Here is a 24,500-nt window from a genome sequence, read left to right on the forward strand (position 1 = left end):
ATCCTCCTTACGCCCCCCCTTTTTGCTATGATGCCTACAAAAATACCTGAGTTAGGCTGCTGATGAACTGAAACCACTGCCTATCCTGCTGAATGTTATCCTCATGTTTCCTTGTACTCCTCCATTTGTCTGTCTGTATCCACTCGTTAGATAGTGGACTTTTGGGGTCAGAGACTTTTTTTGGACCCTAGCACAATGGAGTCCTGATCCATAATTAGGGCTCCTACTTACCATGGTAATACAAGCTGTAATTGAAATGATCAGTGGGCATCTGGGATCATCTCAGTGAGCTAACGGGCAGTTCATACCTCTCAAGGCTATTACTTCAGGTTCTCTGTAGACTCAAAGACACATCTCAGCATTGGATAGCTTACATTTGAGGTTCTCACCACCAAAACCTAGAAGCTGAGGTTCCTGAAACCAAATATAGCTTCAGAAAGAGGTCAAAAGAGCACATGGATGCACGCAAGCAGTTTCCAAGCCCTAGTTATCAGGTAAATAATGACTGCTTGTATTAGTTTAATACTCCGAGATTGCAATCTGAACTATGACAATAATGCAAATGTGGTCTACCTGAAAGCCAAAGAAAGAAAGAGATTACTTTCAAACAGATACATTAGGAAATAGAAGAGTGCAGTGAGTACCACTTCAGATTTTTAGAGTTTATAAAATCTTCACAAGTGAAGTCTTGAATGAGAAGGGTAAAAGAAATCTTCTGCCTAAATCGCCAAGGATAACTATCTCTGGTTATTAGAATTAGGCTTCTAACAGATTAGTACATTTTTCAAGTCCTGCTGACCACTATTTGCTAAACTATAGAAGTCCTTTATGTGACTGAACCGTTTGCAATATGGACAAATGGTGTTGGTAGCCCACAATGCAAAAGAGTTTCCCCACAATCTAATGCAGGCCAAGATGGAGGCAATGGACAAACTGTGTCACCTGACAGACTACAAAACTAAGGAACAGAATTAGCTAGCAAGATGCAGCATTAAGTACTGGGCCGGCACTTTCAGCTAAATGTTTGTGACCTGCAACTACACACCATCTGTAGCTGGGAGCTTTTCAGTGTTAGGGGCTCAGGCTGCTTGACGTGCCATAATTTATATAACAAAAACAGCAGACATGACAACTTTTTTATTGCAGAACCATTTTGCCCAAGTGAGGAAGTCAGCCCCAGTGTCTTCGCCAAATACCGACCTAGGTAATTACATTCTACCTATCTAAATATTTTCCATGCATTTTCAACTACAGAAATAGAGGAAAAGTGAGCACAGTAATACTTGAAGCATGCTGACAAAGTTGCTGTATCTCAATAGTACAGACAGAATATACTGTGAAGTGTTTTGGGATGCTTCCTAGGGTATGTCTACACTACAGACAAGTGGAAATCTATCAACTGCATGAAAAAACTTGTACAGATACAGACAGACATCATCTTCCTTTCCAAATGCAAACAGATGGACATCGTACCAAAAGGACTGAAGGTAGAAAATCCATTACAATCTACATACCACACAGACTATGCTGACAGCTTGTGCCACACGCTCTCAAAGAAACTGCGGAATCACCTGATCAACATCCTCTACAGCAAACAGGGAAAGATTAAGAATGAGCTCTCAAAAATGGATATTCTCATAAAAAACCAACCTTCCACACAAACTTCCTCGTGGCTGGATTTTACTAAAACTAGACAAGCCATTTACAACGCACACTTTGCTTCTCTACAAAAGAAAAAGGACACTAAACTTTCTAAACTACTACATGCTACAAGGGGCCACAGCAACGGTTCCCTCAACCCACCTAGCAATATTGTTAACCTATCCAACTATACTCTCAGCCCAGCAGAAGCAGCTGTTCTATCTCGGGGCCTCTCCTTCTGCCCCTCCACCCCCACGAACATGATACAGTTCTGTGGTGACCTAGAATCCTATTTTCGACGTCTCTGACTCAAGGAATATTTCCAAAATACCTCTGAACAACATACTAATCCACAGAGGTCTCCCTACCAACACTACAGAAAGAGGGATTCTAGGTGGACTCCTCCTGAAGGTCGAAACAACAAATTGGACTTCTACATAGAGTGCTTCCGCCGACGTGCACGGGCTGAAATTGTGGAAAAGCAGCATCACTTGCCCCATAACCTCAGCCATGCGGAACGCAATGCCATCCACAGCCTCAGAAACAACTCTGACATCATAATCAAAAAGGCTGACAAAGGAGGTGCTGTTGTCATCATGAATAGGTCGGAATATGAACAAGAGGCTGCTCGGCAGCTATCCAACACGAGTTTCTACAAGCCATTACCCTATGATCCCACTGAGAGTTACCAAAAGCAACTACAGCATTTGCTCAAGAAACTTCCTGAAAAAGCACAAGATCGAATCCGCACAGACACACCCCTGGAACCCCGACCTGGGATATTCTATCTACTACCCAAGATCCATAAACCTGGAAATCCTGGGCGCCCCATCATCTCAGGCATTGGCACCCTGACAGCAGGATTGTCTGGCTATGTAGACTCCCTCCTCAGGCCCTACGCTACCAGCACTCCCAGCTACCTTCGAGACACCACTGACTTCCTAAGGAAACTTCAATCCATCGGTGATCTTCCTGATAACACCATCCTGGCCACTATGGATGTAGAAGCCCTCTACACCAACATTCCACACAAAGATGGACTACAAGCCGTCAAGAACACTATCCCCGATAATGTCACGGCTAACCTGGTGGCTGAACTTTGTGACTTTGTCCTTACCCATAACTATTTCACATTTGGGGACAATGTATACCTTCAGATCAGCGGCACTGCTATGGGTACCCGCATGGCCCCACAGTATGCCAACATTTTTATGGCTGATTTAGAACAACGCTTCCTCAGCTCTCGTCCCCTAAAGCCCCTACTCTACTTGCGCTATATTGATGACATCTTCGTCATCTGGACCCATAGAAAAGAAGCCCTTGAGGAATTCCACCATGATTTCAACAATTTCCATCCCACCACCAACCTCAGCCTGGTCCAGTCCACACAAGAGATCCACTTCCTGGACACTACAGTGCTAATAAACAATGGTCACATAAACCATAAATCTTTGTTAGGCCTGTCCTGTAGTAGGTAACTTCTGGGAACTCTTCTGGCTCTAATAACATCAGCCACGCTATCAGAGGCTCGTTCACCTGCACATCCACCAATGTGATATATGCCATCATGTGCCAGCAATGCCCCTCTGCCATGTACATTGGTCAAACTGGACAGTCTCTACGTAAAAGAATAAATGGACACAAATCAGATGTCAAGAATTATAACATTCATAAACCAGTCGGAGAACACTTCAATCTCTCTGGTCACGCAATCACAGACATGAAGGTCGCTATCTTAAAACAAAAAAACTTCAAATCCAGACTCCAGCGAGAAACTGCTGAAGTGGAATTCATTTGCAAATTGGATACTATTAATTTAGGCTTAAATAGAGACTGGGAGTGGCTAAGTCATTATGCAAGGTAGCCTATTTCCCCTTGTTTTTTCCTACCCCCCCCCCCCAGATGTTCTGGTTTAACTTGGATTTAAACTTGGAGAGTGGTCAGTTTGGATGAGCTATTACCAGCAGGAGAGTGAGTTTGTGTGTGTATGGGGGTGGGTGGGGGGGTGTGAGAAAACCTGGATTTGTGCTGGAAATGGCCCACCTTGATTATCATGCACATTGTAGGGAGAGTGGTCACTTTGGATGAGCTATTACCAGCAGGATAGTGAGTTTGTGTGTGTGGTTTTTGGGAGGGGGGTGAGAGAACCTGGATTTGTGCAGGAAATGGCCCAACTTGATTATCATGCACATTGTGTAAAGAGTTGTCACTTTGGATGGGCTATTACCAGCAAGAGAGTGAGTTTGTGTGTGGGGGGGCGGAGGGTGAGAAAACCTGGATTTGTGCTGGAAATGGCCCAACCTGATGATCACTTTAGATAAGCTATTACCAGCAGGACAGTGGGGTGGGAGGAGGTATTGTTTCATATTCTCTGTGTGTATATAAAGTCTGCTGCAGTTTCCACGGTATGCATCCGATGAAGTGAGCTGTAGCTCACGAAAGCTCATGCTCAAATAAATTGGTTAGTCTCTAAGGTGCCACAAGTACTCCTTTTCTTCTTACTACAGAATTAGGTAGAATTTATAGAAGTCAGTTTTTAGGAAGTGATTTTATACAGTCGATTGTGTGTGTCCCCAAGAAGCACATTAAGTTAGCGGAGTGCATCCACAGTACCTTGGCTAGCATCAACTTCAGAGCATTACACTGTGGGTAGCTATCCCACAGTCTCTGCCGCCCACTGGACTTCTGGGTTAAGCTCCCAATGCCTAATGGGGCAAAAACATTGTCGCGGGTGATTTTGGGTACATGTTGTCAGTCGACCCTCCCTCCGTGAAAGCAACAGCAGACAATCATTTCACACCTTTTTACTGTGGAGACGCCATACTGCTTTCAACAGATGGTGCAGTAGGACTGCTAACTGCCGTCATCGAACCACCGCTTCAACTCTGCTCCTCTCCTGGTGCCATGAATCCACCTCACAGGTCCTCTATATGACCGTCATCATCCACCGCTTTCACTGCAACTCTGCTCTCCTGCTCTTGTCTCACCATACCAAGGCGAGTGTGCAGCCCGCTCAGCTCAGCTCACCGACACTGCCACTGTTGTGTCCTGGTGCTGCTGGCAACAGACGGTGCAGTAGGTCTGCAAAACTGGTCATCCAACCACCGCTTCTGCTGCAACTCTGCTCTCATGCTCGTCTCAGTAGCGAATATCTCCATGTTGGCTGTCATGGGCTCCCGCTGCAACTCTGTTCTCCTGCTCTCATGAATCCACCTCACCGGTCCTCTTGTCACTCTCTATAAATATCTACTCTCATGGCATCCATTGTCAGCCATCACTTCCGCTGCAACTCTGCTCTCCTGCAGATGCCATACCACGGCAAGCATGGAGCCCGCTCAGATCACTACAGCAGTTATGAGCATTATAAACACCTTGCGCATTATCCTGCAGTATGTTCAGAACCAGAACCTGCAAAGGCTGGCGAGGCGGTGATGGCAGCATGGTGACGAGAGTGATGTGGACATGGACACAGACTTCTCTCAAAGTATGGGCCCCGGCAATTTGGACGTCCTGGTGGCAATGGGGCAGTCTCATGCCATGGAATGCCAATTCTGGGCCCAGGAAACAAGCACTGACTGGTGGGACTGCACAGTGTTGCAGGTCTGGGATTATCCCAGGGGCTGCGAAACTTTCGCATGCATAAGGGCAGTTTCATGGAACTGCCCTCACAGTTCACAAGCGAGTGGCGATAGCCCTCTGGAAGCTTGGAATGGCAGACAGCTACCAGTCAGTCAGGAATCAATTTGGAGTGGGCAAATCCACTGTGGGAGCTGCTGTGATCCAAGTAGCTAACGCAATCAATGACATGCTGCTATCAAGGGTAGTGACTCTGGGAAATGTGAAGGTCATAGTGGATGGCTATGCTGCAATGGGACTCCCTAACTGTGATGGGGCGACAAACAGAACGCATATCCCTATCTTGGCACCGGACCACCTTGGCAGCCAGTATATAAACCGCAAGGGGTACTTTTCAATGGTGCTGCAAGCACTGGAGGATCACAAGGGACGTTTCACCAACATCAACATGGGATGGCTGGGAAAGGTACATGACAGTTGCATCTTCAGGAACTCTGGTCTGTCTGAACAGCTGCAGCAAGGGACTTACTTTCCAGACCAGAAAATAACTGCTGGGGATGTTGACATGCCTAAAGTTATCCTTGGGGACGCAGCCTACCCCTCAATGCCATGGCTCATGAAGCCATACACAGGGACCCTGGACAGTAGGCAGGAGCTGTTCACCTATAGGCTGAGCAAGTGCAGAATGGTGGTAGAAAGTGTATTTGGACATTTAAAAGCGTGCTGGCGCAGTTTACTGACTTGGTTAGACCTCAACGAAACCAATATTTCCATTGTTATTACTGCTTGCTGTGTGCTCCACAATATCTGTGAGAGTAAGGGGGAGACGTTTATGGAGGGGTGGGAGGTTGAGGCAAATCGCCTGGCCGCTGATTACACGCAGCCAGACATCAGGGTGATTAGAAGAGCACAGCAGGGCGCATTGCGCATCAGCGAAGCTTTGAAAACCAGTTTCATGACTGGACAGGCTATGGTGCGACAGTTCTGTTTATTTCTCCTTGATGAAAACCCGCCCCCTTGGTTCACTCTTCTTCCCTGTAAAGTCAACTGACCATCTCCCTTCGAACACCGTTTGTAGAGGCAATAAAGTCATTGTTGTTTCAAATTCATGCACTCTTTATTAATTTGTCACACAAATAGGGGGATAACTGCCAAGGTAGCCCGGGAGAGGTGGGGGAAGAGGGAAGGACAAGGCCACACGGCACTTCAAAACTTATTGAATGCCAGCCTTCTGTTGCTTGGGCAGTCCTCTGAGGTGGAGTGCTTGGGTGCCTGGAGCCCCGCCTCAGCGTTCTTGGGTGTCTGGGTGAGGAGGCTATGGAACTTGGGGAGAAAGGTGGGCGGTTACACAGGGGCTGCAGCAGCAGTCTGTGCTCCTGCTGCCTTTCCTGCACCTCAACCATACGCTGAAGCATATCAGTTTGATCCTCCAGTAGCCTCAGCATTGCATCCTGCTTCCTCTCATCACGCTGCTGCCACTTCTCCTCTTGCTCCCACAACCTCTCCTGTCCTCGTGTTCATTTTGTGCTTTCCTGGACTCTGACATTGCTTGCCTCCATGCATTTTGCTGAGCTCTTTCAGTGCGGGAGGACTGCATGAGCTCAGAGAACATTTCATTGCAAGTGTGTTTTTTTCGCCTTCTTATCTGCGCTAACCTCTGGTTGAAGATGATAGGGGGAGCACTGAAACATTTGCAGCTGCGGGAGAAAAAAAGGGAGAGTAGTGTTTAAAAAGATACATTTTAGAGAACAATGGGTAGACTCTTTCATGGTGAACCAAGCTGTTAACATTACATTGTACATGTGCTTTCGGTACAAGGTTGCATTTTGCCTCTTATATTGAGGGCCTGCCGGTTTGGTGTGAGAGATCATACATGCAGGGAGGGGCAACAGAATTCGGCCTGCAGGCAGTCATGGTCTTTTGGCTTCTTTAACCTTCATAACAGGTGGGAATGGTTTCAAACAGCAGCGCCCTCATTTCCCATACCAAGCACGCACTGGGTTGTCCCTTTAAAATGGGTTGTCCCTTTAAAAGGAGGGGCTGCAGTTTTTGGGTTAATGTGCAGCATAAACCCAACTAACCCCCCCTCACACACACAATTCTCTGGGATGATCGCTTCATCCCTTCCCCCCACCGCGTGACTAACAGCGGGGATGATTTCTTTTCAGCCACAGGCAAACAGACCAGCAGGAACAGACACCTCTGAATGTCCCTTTTATAAAATTCCCCTAATTCAACCAGGTGACCATGAATGATATCACTCTTCTGAGGCTAACACAGAGAGATAAAGAACAGATGTTGCTTGAATGCCAGCAAACACCGGGACCATACGCTGCCATGCTTTATTATGCAACGATTCCAGACTACGTGCTGCTGGCCTGGCATGGTAAAGTGTCCTACCATGGAGGACGGAATAAGGCTGCTTTCTCCAGAAACCTTTTGCAAAGGCTTTGGGAGTACCTCCAGGAGAGCTTCACTGAGATGTCCCTGGAAGATTTCCGCTCCATGCCCAGACATGTTAACAGACTTTTCCAGTAGCTGTACTGGCCGCGAATGCATCCCAAGTCTTCAGGGCAAATCAATCATTAAACACACTTGCTTTCAAACCATGTATTATATTTTCAAAGGTACACTCACCAGAGGTGCCTTCTCTGCCTTCAAGGTCCGGGAGCCCACCTTGGGAGGGTTTTGGATCCAGGGTGATACAGTTCCTGGCTGTTGGGGAGAACGGTTTCATCCTCCTACTCATCATCTTCCTCATCCCTGTTGCATGAGACTCCCCCCTTGCAGGAGTCCACGTACGGGGTGGGGCAGTGGTAGGGACACCCCCTAGAATTGCATGCAGCTCATCATAGAAGAGGCATGTCTGGGGCTCTGACCAGGAGGGGCCGTTTGCCTCTTTGGTAGGCTTGCCTGAGCGCCTTAAGTTTCATGTGGCACTGCTGTGGGTCCGTTATAGCCTCTGTCCTTTATGCCCTTGGAGATTTTTTCAAATATTTTGGCATTTCGTCTTTTGGAATGGAGTTCTGATAGCACGGATTTGTCTCCCCATACAGCAATCAGATCCAGTACCTCCCATTTGGTCCATGCTGGAGTTCTTTTGATGTTCTGGGACTCCATGCAGAGCTCATCAGCAGAGGTGACCATGGTCACCAGTGCCACACTGGCCAAATAGGAAATTAAATTCAGAAGTCCCAGGGGCTTTTTCTGTCTACCTTCCTAGTGCATCTGAGCTGAGAGTGCTGTCCAGAGCTGTCACAATGAAGCACTCTGGGATAGCTCCCGGAGGCCAAAACCGTTGAATTGCGTCCACGCTACCCCAAATTCTGTATACTGTAAGGTATTATTCATAAATGTCTAATACTTTTGAACCGTGCAAAGCTCTTGGTCTAAACTTGAGGCAGTGAGTTCCCCAGTTTAATTATTCAACATGAATACATTTTTCAAAGGTTCCAAAGACACAGGTGCCGAAGTAAAGCGTCCTACCATGGATGACAGAATAAGTTTTTCACTGTTTTTCAAGGGGACAAACTCCTAAATCACTTTTGACACTGATGAAAGGAAACTGTTTTTCACAGGGTAAAGTTTTCAAAAGCTCTCATACATGTTGCCTTTCAGTTTCATTGGTGACCCCTTAATCTCGCATTACATCTCACTCCTTAGATTCCCGACAGAGTTACTTGGTAAAAAATAAGCTTCGGTGGTAGGCAAATGAAAGAAGCTTGCTCCTGTTTCACTATTTGAGAGAAGTTGTTCTGAGTAAATAGGAGCACCCAAATAACTTGACAACTCGATTAGCAGTCTATATCTCCAGTACGTCTCCAAATTAAGCAGTCTTAATCATTTAAGGCTGCACACCACTGGTGCCTGCATGCAAGGAATGTGTAGCTACACACTGCAGCAAAAAGCAGGCTGAGCACACACTGCAGTATGTAGCTACACGTCAATGAAAGGCCTCAGTGGCACGAGATGCCTTTCCTGGCTACCTCCTCCTGCCAGAGCCTTCCTGATGTTGGAGCCTTTCCCCATGATAGGGAAAGACTCCAGCAGTGGGGAAGCAGAAGGACACGACACTGCTAAATATAGCAGTGTAGACAAGAGAGGCACCAGTTGGTCTCTACACAGAGAGCCGTGATGGGTATAGGTGCATCTTTAGTCGCATAAGCTGTGCCTCACTGTCTACACTGCCATTTATAACTATGCTACAAGGTGTGCAGGATAGACATACCTCAAATCTCTAAGCCAGGGGTGGGAAAACTACAGCCCGTGGGCCACATCTGGCCTGCTAGCTGTTTTGATCCGGCCCTTGAGCTCCCGCTGGGGAGCGGGGTCTGGGGCTTGCCCTGCTCCGGCGCTCCAGCTGGGGAACAGGGTTGGGGGCTGCTCCGCGTGGCTCCCAGAAGCAGTAGCATGCTCCCCCCCTCCGGCTCCTACGCACAAGGGCAGCCAGGGGGCTACAGTCCGCATGCTGCCCACACCTCAAGTGCCGCCTCCAGGAACTGTGGCCAATGGGAGCTGCAGGGACAGCGCCTGTGACAGGGCAGCACGCAGCAGTACTGCCTGGCCACGCCTCCATGTAGGAGCCAGGTAGGAACATACCGCTGCTTCCAGGAGCTGCTTGACGTAAGCGCTGCCCAGAGCCTGCACCCCTGAGCCGCACCCCTTCACCCCAGCCCCGATTCCCCTCCAAACCCCTTGGTCCCAGCCCAGAGCACCCTCCTGCACCCCAAACCCCTCACCCTCAGCCCCACCCCAGAACATGCACCCCCAGCTGTAGCCTGCACCCCAACCCCAATTTTGTGAGCATTCATGGCCCGTCATACAATTTCTATACCCGGATGTGGCCCTCAGGCCAAAAAGTTTGCCCACCCCTTGTCTAAGCACATACAGGTCTTCTCATGCTTCTAGTTTTAGTCATCCTTCTCTGGATGCTTTGTTTCTACTATGTAGCTTTTGAGATGGGTTGATCAGAATTGAATAATGTTTAAGGTGAGTGTGTACCATCGATCTATGTCATGGCATAACTTTCTGTATTATTGTATATACATCTTAACACTGATTTTTTATTTTTACCACTTCTCACTGAACAGAGATCATCACTGAGCTATCTACAATGTTGTCTAGATCTTTTTTCTGACGATGTAGTCAGTTCAGAACTAATAAATATGTGCAATTCAAATTATTCTTTCCATTCAGCATGATCTTGAGTTCCTCCCACCTTCATTTTCACCTGCCACTGTACTGTCTATTCACTCCCCTCCCTAGCTCAGTAATAAACAAACACTAGCCCTATTTTGGGGCATCCTATTTTAACCTTCCATATTATAAACTGAACACTTACCACATCTTCCTCTGTCAAACAACATCTAATCCAGAACAGAACTTTACATCTCATTCCTTAGTTTCCTTTCAAAGTTACTTGGGGAAAAAATAAGTTTTGGTCCTAGGCAAATGCAAGATACTCGCTCTGGTCTCCCTCTTTGAAAGAAGTTGCTCTGAGACAAAAATGGCAAAACCCTTAAATATATGCCCAGCCCAGTGGCAGATTAGCCACTGGGCCAACACGACCCACACCCAGGGGCCTGGGGCAAATAGGCGACCACTCCGCCCAGCACTCCTGCCGGTGAGCAGGGTCAAGCTTCTCCTGTTCCCCAGCAGGAGCACCGGGTGGGCGTGGCAAGCCCCTGTGCACCAACCCCTGGCAGGAGCGCCAGATGGAGAGGCGGCAGGCCCCCACACCCCAGCCCCTTTTCCCCAGCAAAAGTGCAGGGGAGGGACTGCACGCAGAAAGGGTGGGGAGAGGCCACGACCTGTTCTGGCCCAGGGCCCCACAAAAGCTTAATCCACCTCTGGCCCTGCCTCTCCTATGAAAAACACATCTTGGCGATAGCATGAAAGTAACCCATTGGTCAAGCTATGCCATTCACTATACCAGGAGGGCTTCCTTTCCATGTCTGTCCCTCCCTCTCATTCAGTAGAGCTATTTCTTCATTTTTATTGGACTTAGGAGGGCAATTTTTATAGTCATACCTTTTAATTTATTTTGATTTTGTTTCACAGAAACCGAAACATCTTGGCAAACGAGAATTTCATAAATGTAGAAACGTCTCAGCAGTCCTTCAATTACCCTATCACTGACATGGCAATGGTAATTTTAAAAAATACATATTTAAACACTACTTTTGTCTTGTAATTGAGGCAGGTTGCCCCACTTTTCTAAGGAAGCGACAAAGAACTATTTACATTTAGTTTTAAAAAGATCAATCAAGATCCTAGATTTAGCTCTTGCATTGGGCACCATTAAAGCACGCCGACAGATTCGGCATTTCAATTTCTGAAAAGCATTGATGCTGAAAGGCCCTTCCTACTACAAAGTACCTTAAACCTGTGTAAGGCCTTCCAACGTATATGGTAGTTGCAGCTCTGAAGTCTGCATGAAATTGGAATTTATATGGCAAAGTTAGCTTATTACAAGACTACACGTTAACTTTTAATTTTATCGAAATGACTAAAACATCTGCCAGTAAGAAAATATAACTAATGCATGCACTGCAGCTGAGGCCATTCACTAGAGGCCTCGTCTATATTAGAAAATGTTTGCCAGTATACCTAGTGAAGTTAAAGCAAAGGAGGCTGTAAATGGGGAAAACCCAAGGGAATGAAACAACATAGATAAGTTACAGAGTAGCAGCCGTGTTAGTCTGTATCTATAAAAAGAAAAGGAGTACTTGTGGCACCTTCGAGACTAACAAATTTATTTGAGTGTAAGCTTTCATGAGCTGCAGCTCACTTCATCGGATGCATACAGTGGAAAACAGAGGGGAGATTTTATATACACAGAGAACATGAAACAATGGGTGTTACAATACAGACTGTAACAAGAGTGATCAGGAAAGGTGAGCTATTGGGGGGGGAGAAGGGAGGAGACGGGACAACCTTTTGTAGTGATAATCAAGTTTACAAGGACAGTGGGAGGGGAAATAAACAAGGGGAAATAGATAAGATTGCTGCTTTGAAGGTGTGTTTCTTAGGCTAAGATAACAATGGCTGGGCCATCAGTGGGGGAAGGAACTACCTGTATAGCTCCATCCATGCTAGAATGGTTTACTCTTTCCAAGGATATAAAGTCTGGGATAAAACAAGATCTAAAACCTCAAAGTCCTAGAAAAGGAAGAACTGGAGGCTAGCAACCCCATTCAGAGATTCAGACTTCTTCAGCCAGGGCAGCCTACTTCTCCCTAGTGATGGAGTTAGCTGGGCAGAGGATGATTTACCAAGGTGTAAATATTACTCTTTTATGTAGGCCTGCTGCTATTTTTATTCTTTGCATCTATGAGGAATGAATAAATAAAGGATACATTTACCCTATCTTAAGCCTTAAAACATTTCACACACTTCAGCTGTATTTTTTATTGAGAAATGGTTTTTCTGAGCTATATTTTGATCAAAAAATTCAAAAATGTCCAAAATCAACATTGCTGCTGTGATCATGCCAAACAGTTTAGTACGTGCAGAATGAAGTTTGAGTTCCAGTTCTCTATGAATTGCTAAAATCAGAGAACTGATAAAAACTGTGGCATAATCTAATACTCTCAACCATCCCTCCATCTCTCCCAAAACACACCCCAAGTACTACTTTAGTCCATGTTCTTCCAAGGTTTATAGATCTACCTGTCACTGGTAGAAACTCTTTCCATCAGATAGCATGAACGAAGAAGAGAAAGAGCTACTGTGCCTTTCAAATGCTTGTTAAGAAAAAGAAAAATCCACCAGAACAGAAATTGAAACTAAAGGTGAACACACACTGAAATGTGGACACAATACACCAATTAATGAAGAGGTCAGAGGGAGGGCTCAGCACAGAAATATAAACAAACCTTTCAAAAGCATCTTTATAGCTAGAATAAAGTCTTTGCTTTTGACACCCCCAAGTTATTCTGTGACATTAGATACTAGACTTCCAGGACTATCATCCACAGCTGACATACAGCCATTACTGGGTGAAATTAAGAAGCAGCTATACAGCAATACATAACACAACAGTTTAGGGAAGGAGGAATAATGTATACATTTGCAACTGGAGTAAGAATTTAGAAAGAAATTCCCCAAATTAAAATTAGTCTATATTAGTGAAAGACACCAATTTTTAATCGAAGTGAAAGATGAAATATTTTAGGAATCATGGCACAGAAATTCAAACACCAAAAGCTGTCCATTGAACAGGTGTCACTGTCTGAGATTAGCTAACACGGAAGCAACACTGAAGTTAGAGGGAAAAATAATAATTACATTTTTAAGAGCTAAGGAAATATATTTATTGTTGAATAACATATCATGTTATTCAACAAACAATAATTCCTCTATTTTACAAACAGCTGGTTGTAGGTTTAAGACAACAGTGTAACTAAGAATAAAACAATATTATGGCTTCAGCCATAAAACATGGATGGAGACATATCATATGAATCATAAACCTATTAAATGGACTTTCCACTTAGTTTTAGGTTCTCCAGCAGTCAGTCCAGGTTCTCAAAGCTGCAACATTTGGGACGCAAACATTACAGCAGAGTATTTAGTTCAAAACAAATCAACAGTTTTATTGCATTTTTAAAAATAGTTTCAGGAAAACATTTTTCATCTGAATTTTGTAAAAACTATCAAATTTAAGTTGTGAGTGTTAAGCATGTTAAAAATTCCACTAGCAAAGGTGTTTGGTAATATAGAACAAAAGCATCATTTTAGATAGTTAATGTTGTTTATACCAAATATACTGAAGAAATGCAAAATTTCAAAGTATTAAACTGACGTTTCACAATTTGCATTAAAATCCCTCTAGTTTCTAGCCAAGCAGGAATGATGCTGCTAAGTTTGTATGTAGTGCTGATTTTAATGCTGAAAAAGTAGTTTTCTTTTCATCTCAACTCCAAAGAATTCCTCAACCTCATCTCAGAATGTCACACAAAGTTTCCTTCTATAAATTTTTTTTCTATAAATTCACAAAATAGGATTATCACTTGGCATGCAAGTAACGATGATCACTTTTGGATGTTGGTTTCACTAACAAATAATTCTGTTCTCATAAAACAAATGAGAACTGTCAATGCTGATTAGAATGCCAACAATATTAATTACATTTGTGAAATTCCATCATGTTCAAAGGAAATCCATTACAACAATATGTTAGAAAAGGAAACAGAGTTTGTTTCAGACTACAGAATTGCTTCTTGGGCACATAATACCATCTCACTGTGGTTCATGTGAGACAAGTGTTACTAATGATCGATATCCACTGCTGACACAGTGGGTGCCCTTATACACTTGACACCTGCAGTAGCTAAACTGGAAACTACTACAAAATACCATAGTAAGTGTACATACAGAGAATACCAGAGAGCATTTTTAAAGGGTGCTGACTTTAGCACATCTAGTGCTAGACAGCAGAACAGCTGCTTATATCTAATACTAAGGGTTCCTGAGGGAGAATAACTGAACACTTCTGTTTTGGTGAGGAGGAACCACATGCACGCGAAAGGGGAGCAAATTACAATAAGTTCTACAAAAAGTTCAGCCCAATAAAGCAATGCCGCCAGAAAATCTAATTCCAGTATCGGAAAATGAAAGATTTATGGAAGAGTCAGATCATCTGAACTTAGATTCAAGATAGAATCCCCTTTTTTAATGTTTTGACCTTTGTGTCTCATTTGCAAGACAATGACCCATCTGAACACATTTCTGATATGAATCACAGAATCAAAACCACAGGAGTCAGAGATTGAGGACACCTATTAAGACTTCTATTCCACCTTCCAGACACTGCAGCATTGGTCCCTCCAGTACATATTCTAATACTTTGTCCTAGAAACTGAGGGGCTGAGTTATTTTTGGTGTAGCAGGACCAGTCATTTCATGCCTTAGGCTTCTACAAGCTGTCATTTTCCTTAAAAAATAAATATTCTGATTGGGTTTAATACCTCTAATAGTCCATACAAACATTACCTCAGCAAAAGAACTTTAGGAATGGTTAGTCAGTCAAAGGTAGATTTATTCATTGTACATTTTACTATGTTTCTTATGTCACTTTGTGAAAAGCTTGCCTAAATAAAATTAAATCCAAAAAAAAAGCACATCAATTACTTCAAACTATTGCCCTATTGCTCACCTGGACTTCCAATGCCCAACCTGTTGCAAACATTTTGTAACATGAATTGTCTGTTAACACAGACTTGAGTACCACATTAATAGTAATTATACTAAAACTGTTCTGAGATTAAAAAAAGGTGTTAACTGCTGACCCATCACTAGTCATAATATAAAGCAAACAGAAAAATATGCACTGAGACATCTTCTCCAAGATCCACTTCTATAAGACTAAATGCCAGAGTATGCCAATCAATATTCAAAAAATTCCATAACACTTTACATACAATGTCAACCACTATCACAAAAATGCCCTACAGATTCTAGTAGAGCTGCTTGCTTGAATTATGTTCTGAAACGCACACAGAACCTGTGAAATAGCAAGAAAAAGCAACTAAAACAATTTGATGCCAAGTTATTCAGCTACATTTAGCTAAACATTCATTGCCTAGATATTGCTTTCAAATCCACTGCGAGGGTGATCCTTAACTTTTAGGGATCTCCCTGTGCTATGCCAGCAAGGTAGTAGTTCCAAATTATTACTTCTCTTAAAGAAAAAACTTGAGTTGGCAGGAAACTGGAGTGAGTGATCAAGCATGCATAACAATGGATATATTAAATCATTCTCAAAACACAAAGCAATGTTAGCAAGCTAACACAGAAGAGGAGGCTCTTACTATAACACAGAGAGAGTAGTTTGCCTTTTTTGAACACTTGGCCACTTAAATCTATTGTAGTAAGGTAAAAGGGGATGTTATTCTTAAACTGGAACTATTTGGAAATGGTAAACAATGTAACATCTGTTACTGAACTACAAGGGGACTTCCAAGATTCCTAACAAGCACGTATGCACATTATACTAGACCAAGTATATGTATACAGAGTTCCTGCACAACTGAAACAAATTTAAGAAGACCACATTGGGACAGGTTTATCTGACCTTATTAGGATTCATGCATAAATTGACTTAAGACTGCCGATAAAAGATCAAGCTTTCAAAGAAATATTAAGCATACAAATACTACCAAAATGTGTACTTTGGAAAAATGCATAATATTTTACAGGTAGATTGAATTCTCAAGTATTTTAGTAGCTTAACACACACCTCAAAACTCTCCCAGCATTTTATTAATATCATTTGGTAGTACATCTTATTGATGATCTCCACCATGGAGTTTTTATAAAATGCAACCTTTAAGATGGGAAGGAGCAGAAAAACAATTTAATGTTGGATAAACATTATCCAATATTTGCAGTATTTGTCATTAAAGTATTGTTACTTTGTGCTCCAAATGTAAAATCTCTAAACAACCTAATTCAAATTAAATCTAAACCTTTACTTATCATACAAATTAACGAGAAACAGTTCTCAGAATCAGAGGCCGGAGATGGAAATGGCCTATTAGGTCATACAGACCTGCAAAAGAATGTGAGGAACCTTTCCTGTGCAGCTTTGCTGGAACAGCACAAGATATTAAGGTTAATGATGGCCCTATTAAAAGTCAGACCATGTTGTAGCTCAAAATTGCATCATTATTGAACAAGCTCAGATTTCTGTTGCCTCATCAACTGAAGATACCTGGCATAAACATAGCAAGTGTTCTACAGATGAAGATGCAGAAACTCAAAAGAACCTGAGAACTGATTCAAGCTAAAGACAACAGCTGCAGAACCAAGTAACACACTGGTGATTTAAACAAGAAAGTCACAGTTCTTGTATGCTGATAAAGGCAAGACTAGATGTTCCTGAAGTCGTCCAGGGAAAGCTAGGAAAAGTGATATAAAGCTACCATCATATAGGAATTCAGAAAGGAAGATGGACGAATAGCTCAAAAAAAAATCACAATTCTGTCATTATCCAGATTTGCACAATAACCAGCTATCATAATTGGCCTTCAGAAATATCTCAATGAACTATAAACTGGGACTTCAGGTGATCCTGCAACGCAGACCAAAAATATGAAGCTGGTAAAGTACTGTGACATCACCAAAGCAAAAAAGGAAGAGAATCTGTCAGAGAACAAAACAACAAAAAACTAACCAACTTATTTGCTGCTGTATTTCAAGAAGGTTGATCTTATGTTTGAGGCACTGGACTAGGATTCATGAAATAGGTTCTATTCCCAGCTCTTCCACAGACTTCCTGTATGACACTGAGCAAACCACTTAATCTCTGGTTTCAGAGTAGCAGCCGTGTATTCGCAAAAAGAGTACTTGTGGCACCTTAGAGACTAACAAATTTATTTGAGCATAAGCTTTCGTGAGCTACAGCATCCGATGAAGTAGCTCACGAAAGCTTATGCTCAAATAAATTTGTTAGTCTCTAAGGTGCCACAAGTACTCCTGTTCTTTTCACTTAATCTCCGTCTATGACCTTTATCTTTAAAATGGAAAAAAATACTTCCTTTCTCCCCCTCTATTTAAAATGTAAACTGTCCTATACTGAGAATGTCGATGTGTTTGTGCGGTACACAGCAAGCTTTTACTAATTGTATTATTGTACCATCTAGGAACTGAACTGACACACGCATGGTGTGAAAATACAATAACCTGCTTAGTCTATCAACTTCAGTTAATATTACTGCTTTGATAGAAAGATGTCCCTCACAAATGGTCAAATAGTATTGTAAGAATGTGGTGGGAAGGAATAGGAGGATTTATTAGGGACACACTTATCAGTCCAGGTGCATCTTTTGGGGGCCTATGATTTTATGGATTGAGGTGAAGGCAGAGAGCTGAGCTATTCAAAGTCTACATGCTGCACTTCGGCTGCACAGCAAGGTGATTTCAGGAATGGATGCTGATGGTCATAGGTTTTGATGTCAGTATAGGTATATTCGTAGTGCAGAAGTTTCTTCTTGAACTTCATAATCTCATGTCTTAAGAAGGAGCTGGCAACCAGAGGTAGGCTTTTGTTGGGAAATTCAAAACATAAAGCACCTTCTAGCCGAAGATTTGTATGAAAGATGATGCCCCTGTACACAGTACAAAGGACAACGCTCATATGAATCCCAACAACTTCTCCTTTAACAGCAGCTCCTTATGGTGGGAGAGTTGCTCCTGGGGACTCTAGTAAAGCCCTCCACCCTCTCATTTGTATTGGCCTCTGAAAAGTAGTTGAATTCACCTGTTGTATGTGGGGGAGTTTCAGTTACTCAGAGTACACATGCTTCTCATGCCCTCCCTCTCATGTTGTGCCTTGGTCAGGGGGCCCAGCAGAAGCCCAAGGGGAAACCCCTAGTTACTTGCAATCCAGTGGTCCCATGATTCCCTATGTGTAGAAGCTAGATAAGTATTTGAACATTTTGGTTACTTGCAACCCAGGTGTTCTACCATACCCCGAGGATGGGTGGAAAATGTTCAAGATGCCCCTATCAGGCTCCCAGAGGAACCTCTCCTGCCCCCACTCACAGTCCCCTCAGCCCCTAGAGGGGACCTCTCCTATCCCCCACTCACAGACCTCACGGCTTCCGGAATGAACCTCTCCGGTCCCCCCGTTACTCACAGACCCCACGGCTCCCAGGGGTGAACCTCTTGTGCCCCCCGCACCCGTACTCACAGTCCCTACAGCCTCCGGGGGAACCTCTCCCCCCAACCCCGTACTCACAGACCCCCACGGCTCCCGGGGGAACCTCTGCCAGTCCCCCGCACCCCGTTACTCACAACCCACCCCCCCGCTACTCACAGACCCCCAGGTCCCCGGGGGAGCCTCCGCCACACACCCCCCGCTACTCACAGACCCCCAGGTCCCCGGGGGAGCCTCCGCCACACACACCCCGTTACTCACAACCCACCCCGCTACTCACAGACCCCAGGTCCCCGGGGGAGCCTCCGCCACACACACCCCGCTACTCACAGACCCCAGGTCCCCGGGGGAGCCTCCGCCACACACACCCCGCTACTCACAGACCCCCCAGGTCCCCGGGGGAGCCTCCGCCACACACACCCCGCTACTCACAGACCCCCAGGTCCCCGGGGGAGCCTCCGCCACACACACCCCGCTACTCACAGACCCCAGGTCCCCGGGGGAGCCTCCGCCACACACACCCCGGTACTCACAGACCCCCCAGGTCCCCGGGGGAGCCTCCGCCACACACACCCCGCTACTCACAGTCCAGGTGCTTCTTCTTGGGCCCCATGACCTCGTGGGTCGTGGCCTTGCAGACGGTCTTGGAGACGGCCGAGCCGGTCACGCTGTGTTGCGCCGCCGTGATGCGGTCGGTGAGGCTCTGGCCGGACATGGTGCCGCGGCGCCGGGCTGGGACGGGACGGGACAGGGGGACCGACCCGCTCGGACACGTCGCTCTGCCCCGCCGCAGGCAGCTGCGCTCGGACACGTCGCTCGGCGCCGCTGCGCTCCGCCCCCGGGGACGGCCCTGTCACCCGGGCAGCGCCCCCGCCTCCTGCCCCCCGCCCCCGCCCTTCGCTGCTTCCGCTCGGCCGGGGTCGGGGGACTCACGCACACTGGGCGCCGCAGGAAAATGGCGGCCGCGCAGCACCTCCCCGGATCGTTCCGGGCCGCCCGAATCACGTGACTAACCCTCCCCTCCCCGGCCCCGCCCCTCACTGGTCACGTAGCTCCCTCTGCTCCTCCTCTCCCCCAGCTCACGTCACGTGACACGCCTCCCTCCTGGCGCAACAAGGGGGAAGCGGGCCCAGGAGGTCACGTGGTGCTGGGCCGCCTTCCCTGTGCCTTCTTAGCGCCGGCTGGGCTGGGTCGCGGGCGGTGTCCTGGTGCCAGCCCTTCTCGTGCTGAGGCTGCTGAGCCTCCCTAATCACCAGCGCTGCCTCGATTGGCTGGGACCTTGGACAGGTCCCTGAGTGTTGCTATACAGCAGTTTGCAAAAGTGGGGTGTCAGCACGATCTAGGGTGACCAGATGTCCCGATTTTATAAAGACAGCCCCGATTTCGGGGACTTTTTCTTATATAGGCTCCTGTTACCCCCCACCACCACCCTTGTCCCGATTTTTCACATTTGCTATCTGGCCACCCTAGCGCGATCCCATGTCCGCCGGTGTGCCCCTGGCAGCTGTGTGAGGCCCTTGCTCCTCTGGTGGGGACTTGCCAGCCCCTTGTCAGAATTCATCCCGCTGGCTCTGTCTGCAGCATTCAGCGCCTCTGATCACAAAATGCCCCTCCCGCCTCCAAGAAGCTACAGGAGGGAATGTAAGTGCCAAACCCACAGGCCCACAAATTTTCTTCTTCCACTTCCAGAACTGCTTCCTGAAGGGTTCTTCCAGACTGGGTCAGTGCCTGCACCTCATCCACGGGAAGTCGCTAGGCTGGGGATTTGATATGTAAAGTGAACACAGAATGAAAGGGAAGCCGCGGGTAAATGATGCTCTCAGCTCTATGTCTCTTTTACAGGATATGTAAAAGTCCTCGGAGATCTGCACCAGGATGAAAGATAGCTGGCTAATGCTGAACCCAAGCAAGACTAAGGCTGTGCAGGTAGATAGAAGGAAACACTTTAAAAGAACTTGCCTCCTCTGCTGTGCCCCCAACAACTTCAAGAGAAACTCTATGACCTCATCCTCCATGAACCACCCCATGGACATTCCACATACTTCCCAAGATACACAAACAGGGGAACCCAGGCAGACCCAACCTATCCGGCCACAGCACTCTTACTGAAGACTGTCAGGACTTGTAGAAACCATCCTCAAACTAGTCACCATATAAAGCACCAGTTTCTTCCAGGACACAACTGACTACCTCCAGAAACTCCACAACATTAACAGCCTCCCTCAGAACACCATCCCTCAGAACACCATCCCTGCCACCATGGATGTCACCTCCCTATGCATCATCCTTTACAATGACAGAATAACTGCCTGCCTTAAACAGCTAAAAGACAATGGACAATATTCAGATATCCATCCCAAACAAATCGCCAAACTCATCCATTTCATCCTCACCCATAACAATTTTATGCTCAACAACAAACACTTTGTCCAATCCATGGGAACAGCTGGGTTAAGTAGGATAGCTCTCCAATATTCCAGCCTCTTCATAGGACACCTTGAAGAAGAATTTCTGGATAAATGAACCATGAAACCAAAGATATACTTGTGCTACATGAATAATATTTTCATCCTCTGGATAGATGACCTAAACTCTCTCAGATTTCCACCACAACTTCAACAGCCACAACCCATCCATCAAACTCTCCCTAGAATACTCCCACACTAGCATCAACTTCCTGGACATCATGATCGGCTTCAACAATGGAATCCTATTGACATCAAAACCAGGAAACCTATGGATTGCCATGCTTATCTTCACAGATTTAGTAACTACCCAGACACACCAAGAAATCTGTTTTCTACAGCCAGGTTCTCAGACACCACAGAAAATGCTCTGAAGAGAAAGTCCAGGATACACACTGTAACATACTTAAAACCTGATTCACCAAACAAGGACACTCCAAAAGAGAAGTAGTTTGCATCATGGAACTGGCTACCCAATGCCCCAAGAGAACCCACTTCAATACAGGGAAAACAATTCTCTGACCCTACACCCCTAGTTGTCGTCAACCACCCCACACTGGAATCCATGTGGCATATCATTAAACAATTACAACAAATACTCAATGGGGACCACATCCTGAACCCCCTCTTCAGGCCTTCAGACAACCCCCCGAATCTTGCCAAACTCATCATCAGAAGCAAGCTTCCCACAAACCAGGACCCAATAACTCAAAGTGGCAGCAGACCCTGCCATAACAAGACATACAAAACCTGCAGACATATCTCTATTTTTGCAATGATCAGTAAAATCCACAACATACCTTTCAATATGCATGCCTATCATAGCATGTGATGTACCTCATCCAGTGCAATAAATACCCCAATAACAACTGTATAGGTGAAACAAGACAATCACTGTGCTCTCAAATGAACTCATACAGAAAAATAATAAAAGTCAAAACCATCATATCATCTGTGAGTAACATTTTTCACAAAATGATCACACCCTACCTGATCTCTCAGTTCTTGTGTTTAAAGGAAACATGAACAACACCTTCAAAAGACAAGCCTGGGAACTTAAATTCACAACTCTACTAGACACCAAAAATCATGGACTTAATAAAACAGTGGATTTATGGCTCATAGCAACACTTTGTAACCCACTAACCCTCCTTTGTCCTATGAATTAACTGCCTACTTCACCTTGAATGGTCTAGTTATACCGTGTTAACTATTCCACCAGTGTATGTAGCTGTGACACGGAGTTGTTTTCCAGACCTGAAAAAGAGCTCTGTGTAAGCTCAAAAGCTTGTTTCTTTCACCAACAGAAGTTGGTCCAATAAAATATATTACCTCATCCTCCTTGTCTCTGCTGACTTTAAAGTCAGGCCATGTCTACATTGCAAGTTACGTTGGCACATGATTGCTGCAGTTAGTATATCACTTGTGCACGTGCACAGCTGGCTCCTTGTGTTGGCACTGCACATATTCATTATGCATGCTTGTGCTGGTGCACCATGAATGGGTATCCAACTGTGTAACTTGCCACCATTCAGTGCACTCTCTGTTGGGTAGTTTTGGCATTGCATAGTGGGGCAGAAACAGCTCACACAGGGGTTATAGTGAAAACTAATTCAAGGTTCTTGTTGCTGTTCATGGAACAGGGTGAAGTACTGCTTCTGGCTGAGATACAAGCACTGCCTGGTGAAATTGTATTGTAATGCAGGTTTGGAATTATGAGGAGCGGCCAAAGAACTTTTGGATGTGTAAGGCCACATTCCTGGATCTGTGTGCCGTGCCTGCCTCAGCCATCCAATGCAGGTACACCAAACTGAGAGCAGCACTGACAGTGGAGAAGCAAGTGGCAATCACACTGGAAACTTGCAATGTCGGATTGCTACCGCTCAGTGGGAAGTCATTCTGGAGTGGGAAAATCCACTGTGGGGGCCACTGTCATGCAAGTGTGCAGGGCTCTTAATCATCTCCTGCTATGCACAACCATGACTCTCTGCAATGTGCAGGACATAGTGGATGGCTTTGCAGCTACAGGGTTCTCAAACTGTGGTGGAGCAATAGACAGCATGCACATCCCTATTTTGGCCCCAGAGCATATCAACAGAAAAGGCTACTTTTTCATGATTGTGCAAGAGCTGGTGGACCACCACCACTAATATCAGTGTGGGCTGGTCAGGGAAGATGCATGAAGTGCTCATTTTTAAGAACACAGGACTTTTCAGAAAGCTACAAGCAAGGAACTTTTTTCCCAACCAGCGGATCATCATTGGCAATGTTGAAATACTAATAATGATCCTGGGGGATCCAGCCTACTCCTTAATCCCCTGGCTCATGAACCCGTATGCCGGCTACTTTGACAGCGGCAAGGAAAGATTCAACTACGGTTCAGCAGGTGCAGAAGGACAGTTGAATATGCTTTTTGGTTGACTGAAAGGTTGCTGGTGTTGTTTACTCACCAGATGGGATCTCAGTGCAAAAAATATCCCACGGAGAAAACTTGATGAAGGGTTGGAGGTGGGACGGCTGTGTGCTGAGTTTGAACAGCCAGACACAAGGGCTATCAGATTAGCTCAATGAGGAGTTATATGGGTTAGGGAGGCTTTGAAAGAGCACTATAATAAAAAGCCACAATAATGTGCTATGATGCACGGTGCTCAGCCTGGCGCTGCAGCTTGGGGATCTGTTAGGAATCTTGTGGTGCTTTTTGCATATCTATACATGTATCACTGGCAGTGCTCCTATTACTGTTGGGCTGCTTCCTGTACATTTTACGATGACTACACTGTTTGGCACTGGTCTTATGGGTTGTGAGTGTACAAGACCACTGCTTTCACTGCCAGCAGGCATTATATACCATGTATTGTAATCTAATAAAGGTGAACAACTTTTTAAAACAAAAGAGATCTATTCATTTACAAGAACAGCCAAAAAAAATCTGAAGAACTTAGAAGTAAAATATAGGAACTTCAATAAGTAAACAAGAGGAAGGAACACTGATGTCCATTGTAGCTGTGAGAGCCATGGTTGATGTATGTGAAGCTGTGGTTGTCTCTGCTTTCCCCTGGTGTGGAGTGGTAGGCGTGTAGGTCCTGATGCCTAAGTTCCTGCTAAGCTGTGCAGCCACGCAGCAGGCTATTAAGGGCCATGCAGGCATGCACCGG

The 24,500-nt window shown here is 45.4% G+C and overlaps 1 protein-coding gene across 6 annotated transcripts in view; it reads right to left on the reverse strand.

Annotated features, from left to right (window-relative positions):
- Window positions 1-19,854, reverse strand: part of PICALM (phosphatidylinositol binding clathrin assembly protein) — a 117,775-nt gene extending 97,921 nt beyond the window's left edge. For 2 of the 6 annotated variants that reach the window (XM_084631638.1, XM_084631636.1), the window contains exon 1: window positions 19,466-19,853. In XM_084631638.1, coding sequence (XP_084487764.1) covers window positions 19,466-19,595 — 130 coding nt within the window. In that variant the 5' untranslated portion in view covers window positions 19,596-19,853. Of the gene's footprint in view, window positions 1-19,465 lie in introns of all 6 variants that reach the window. The other 4 variants (XM_084631635.1, XM_084631637.1, XM_084631639.1 and 1 more) reach the window with 4 other exon arrangements.
- Between the last annotated feature and the right edge of the window lie 4,646 nt (window positions 19,855-24,500).

The sequence above is a fragment of the Lepidochelys olivacea genome (genome assembly GCF_965140295.1).
Source record: "Lepidochelys olivacea isolate rLepOli2 genome assembly, chromosome: 1".
NCBI lineage: Eukaryota > Metazoa > Chordata > Testudines > Cheloniidae > Lepidochelys > Lepidochelys olivacea.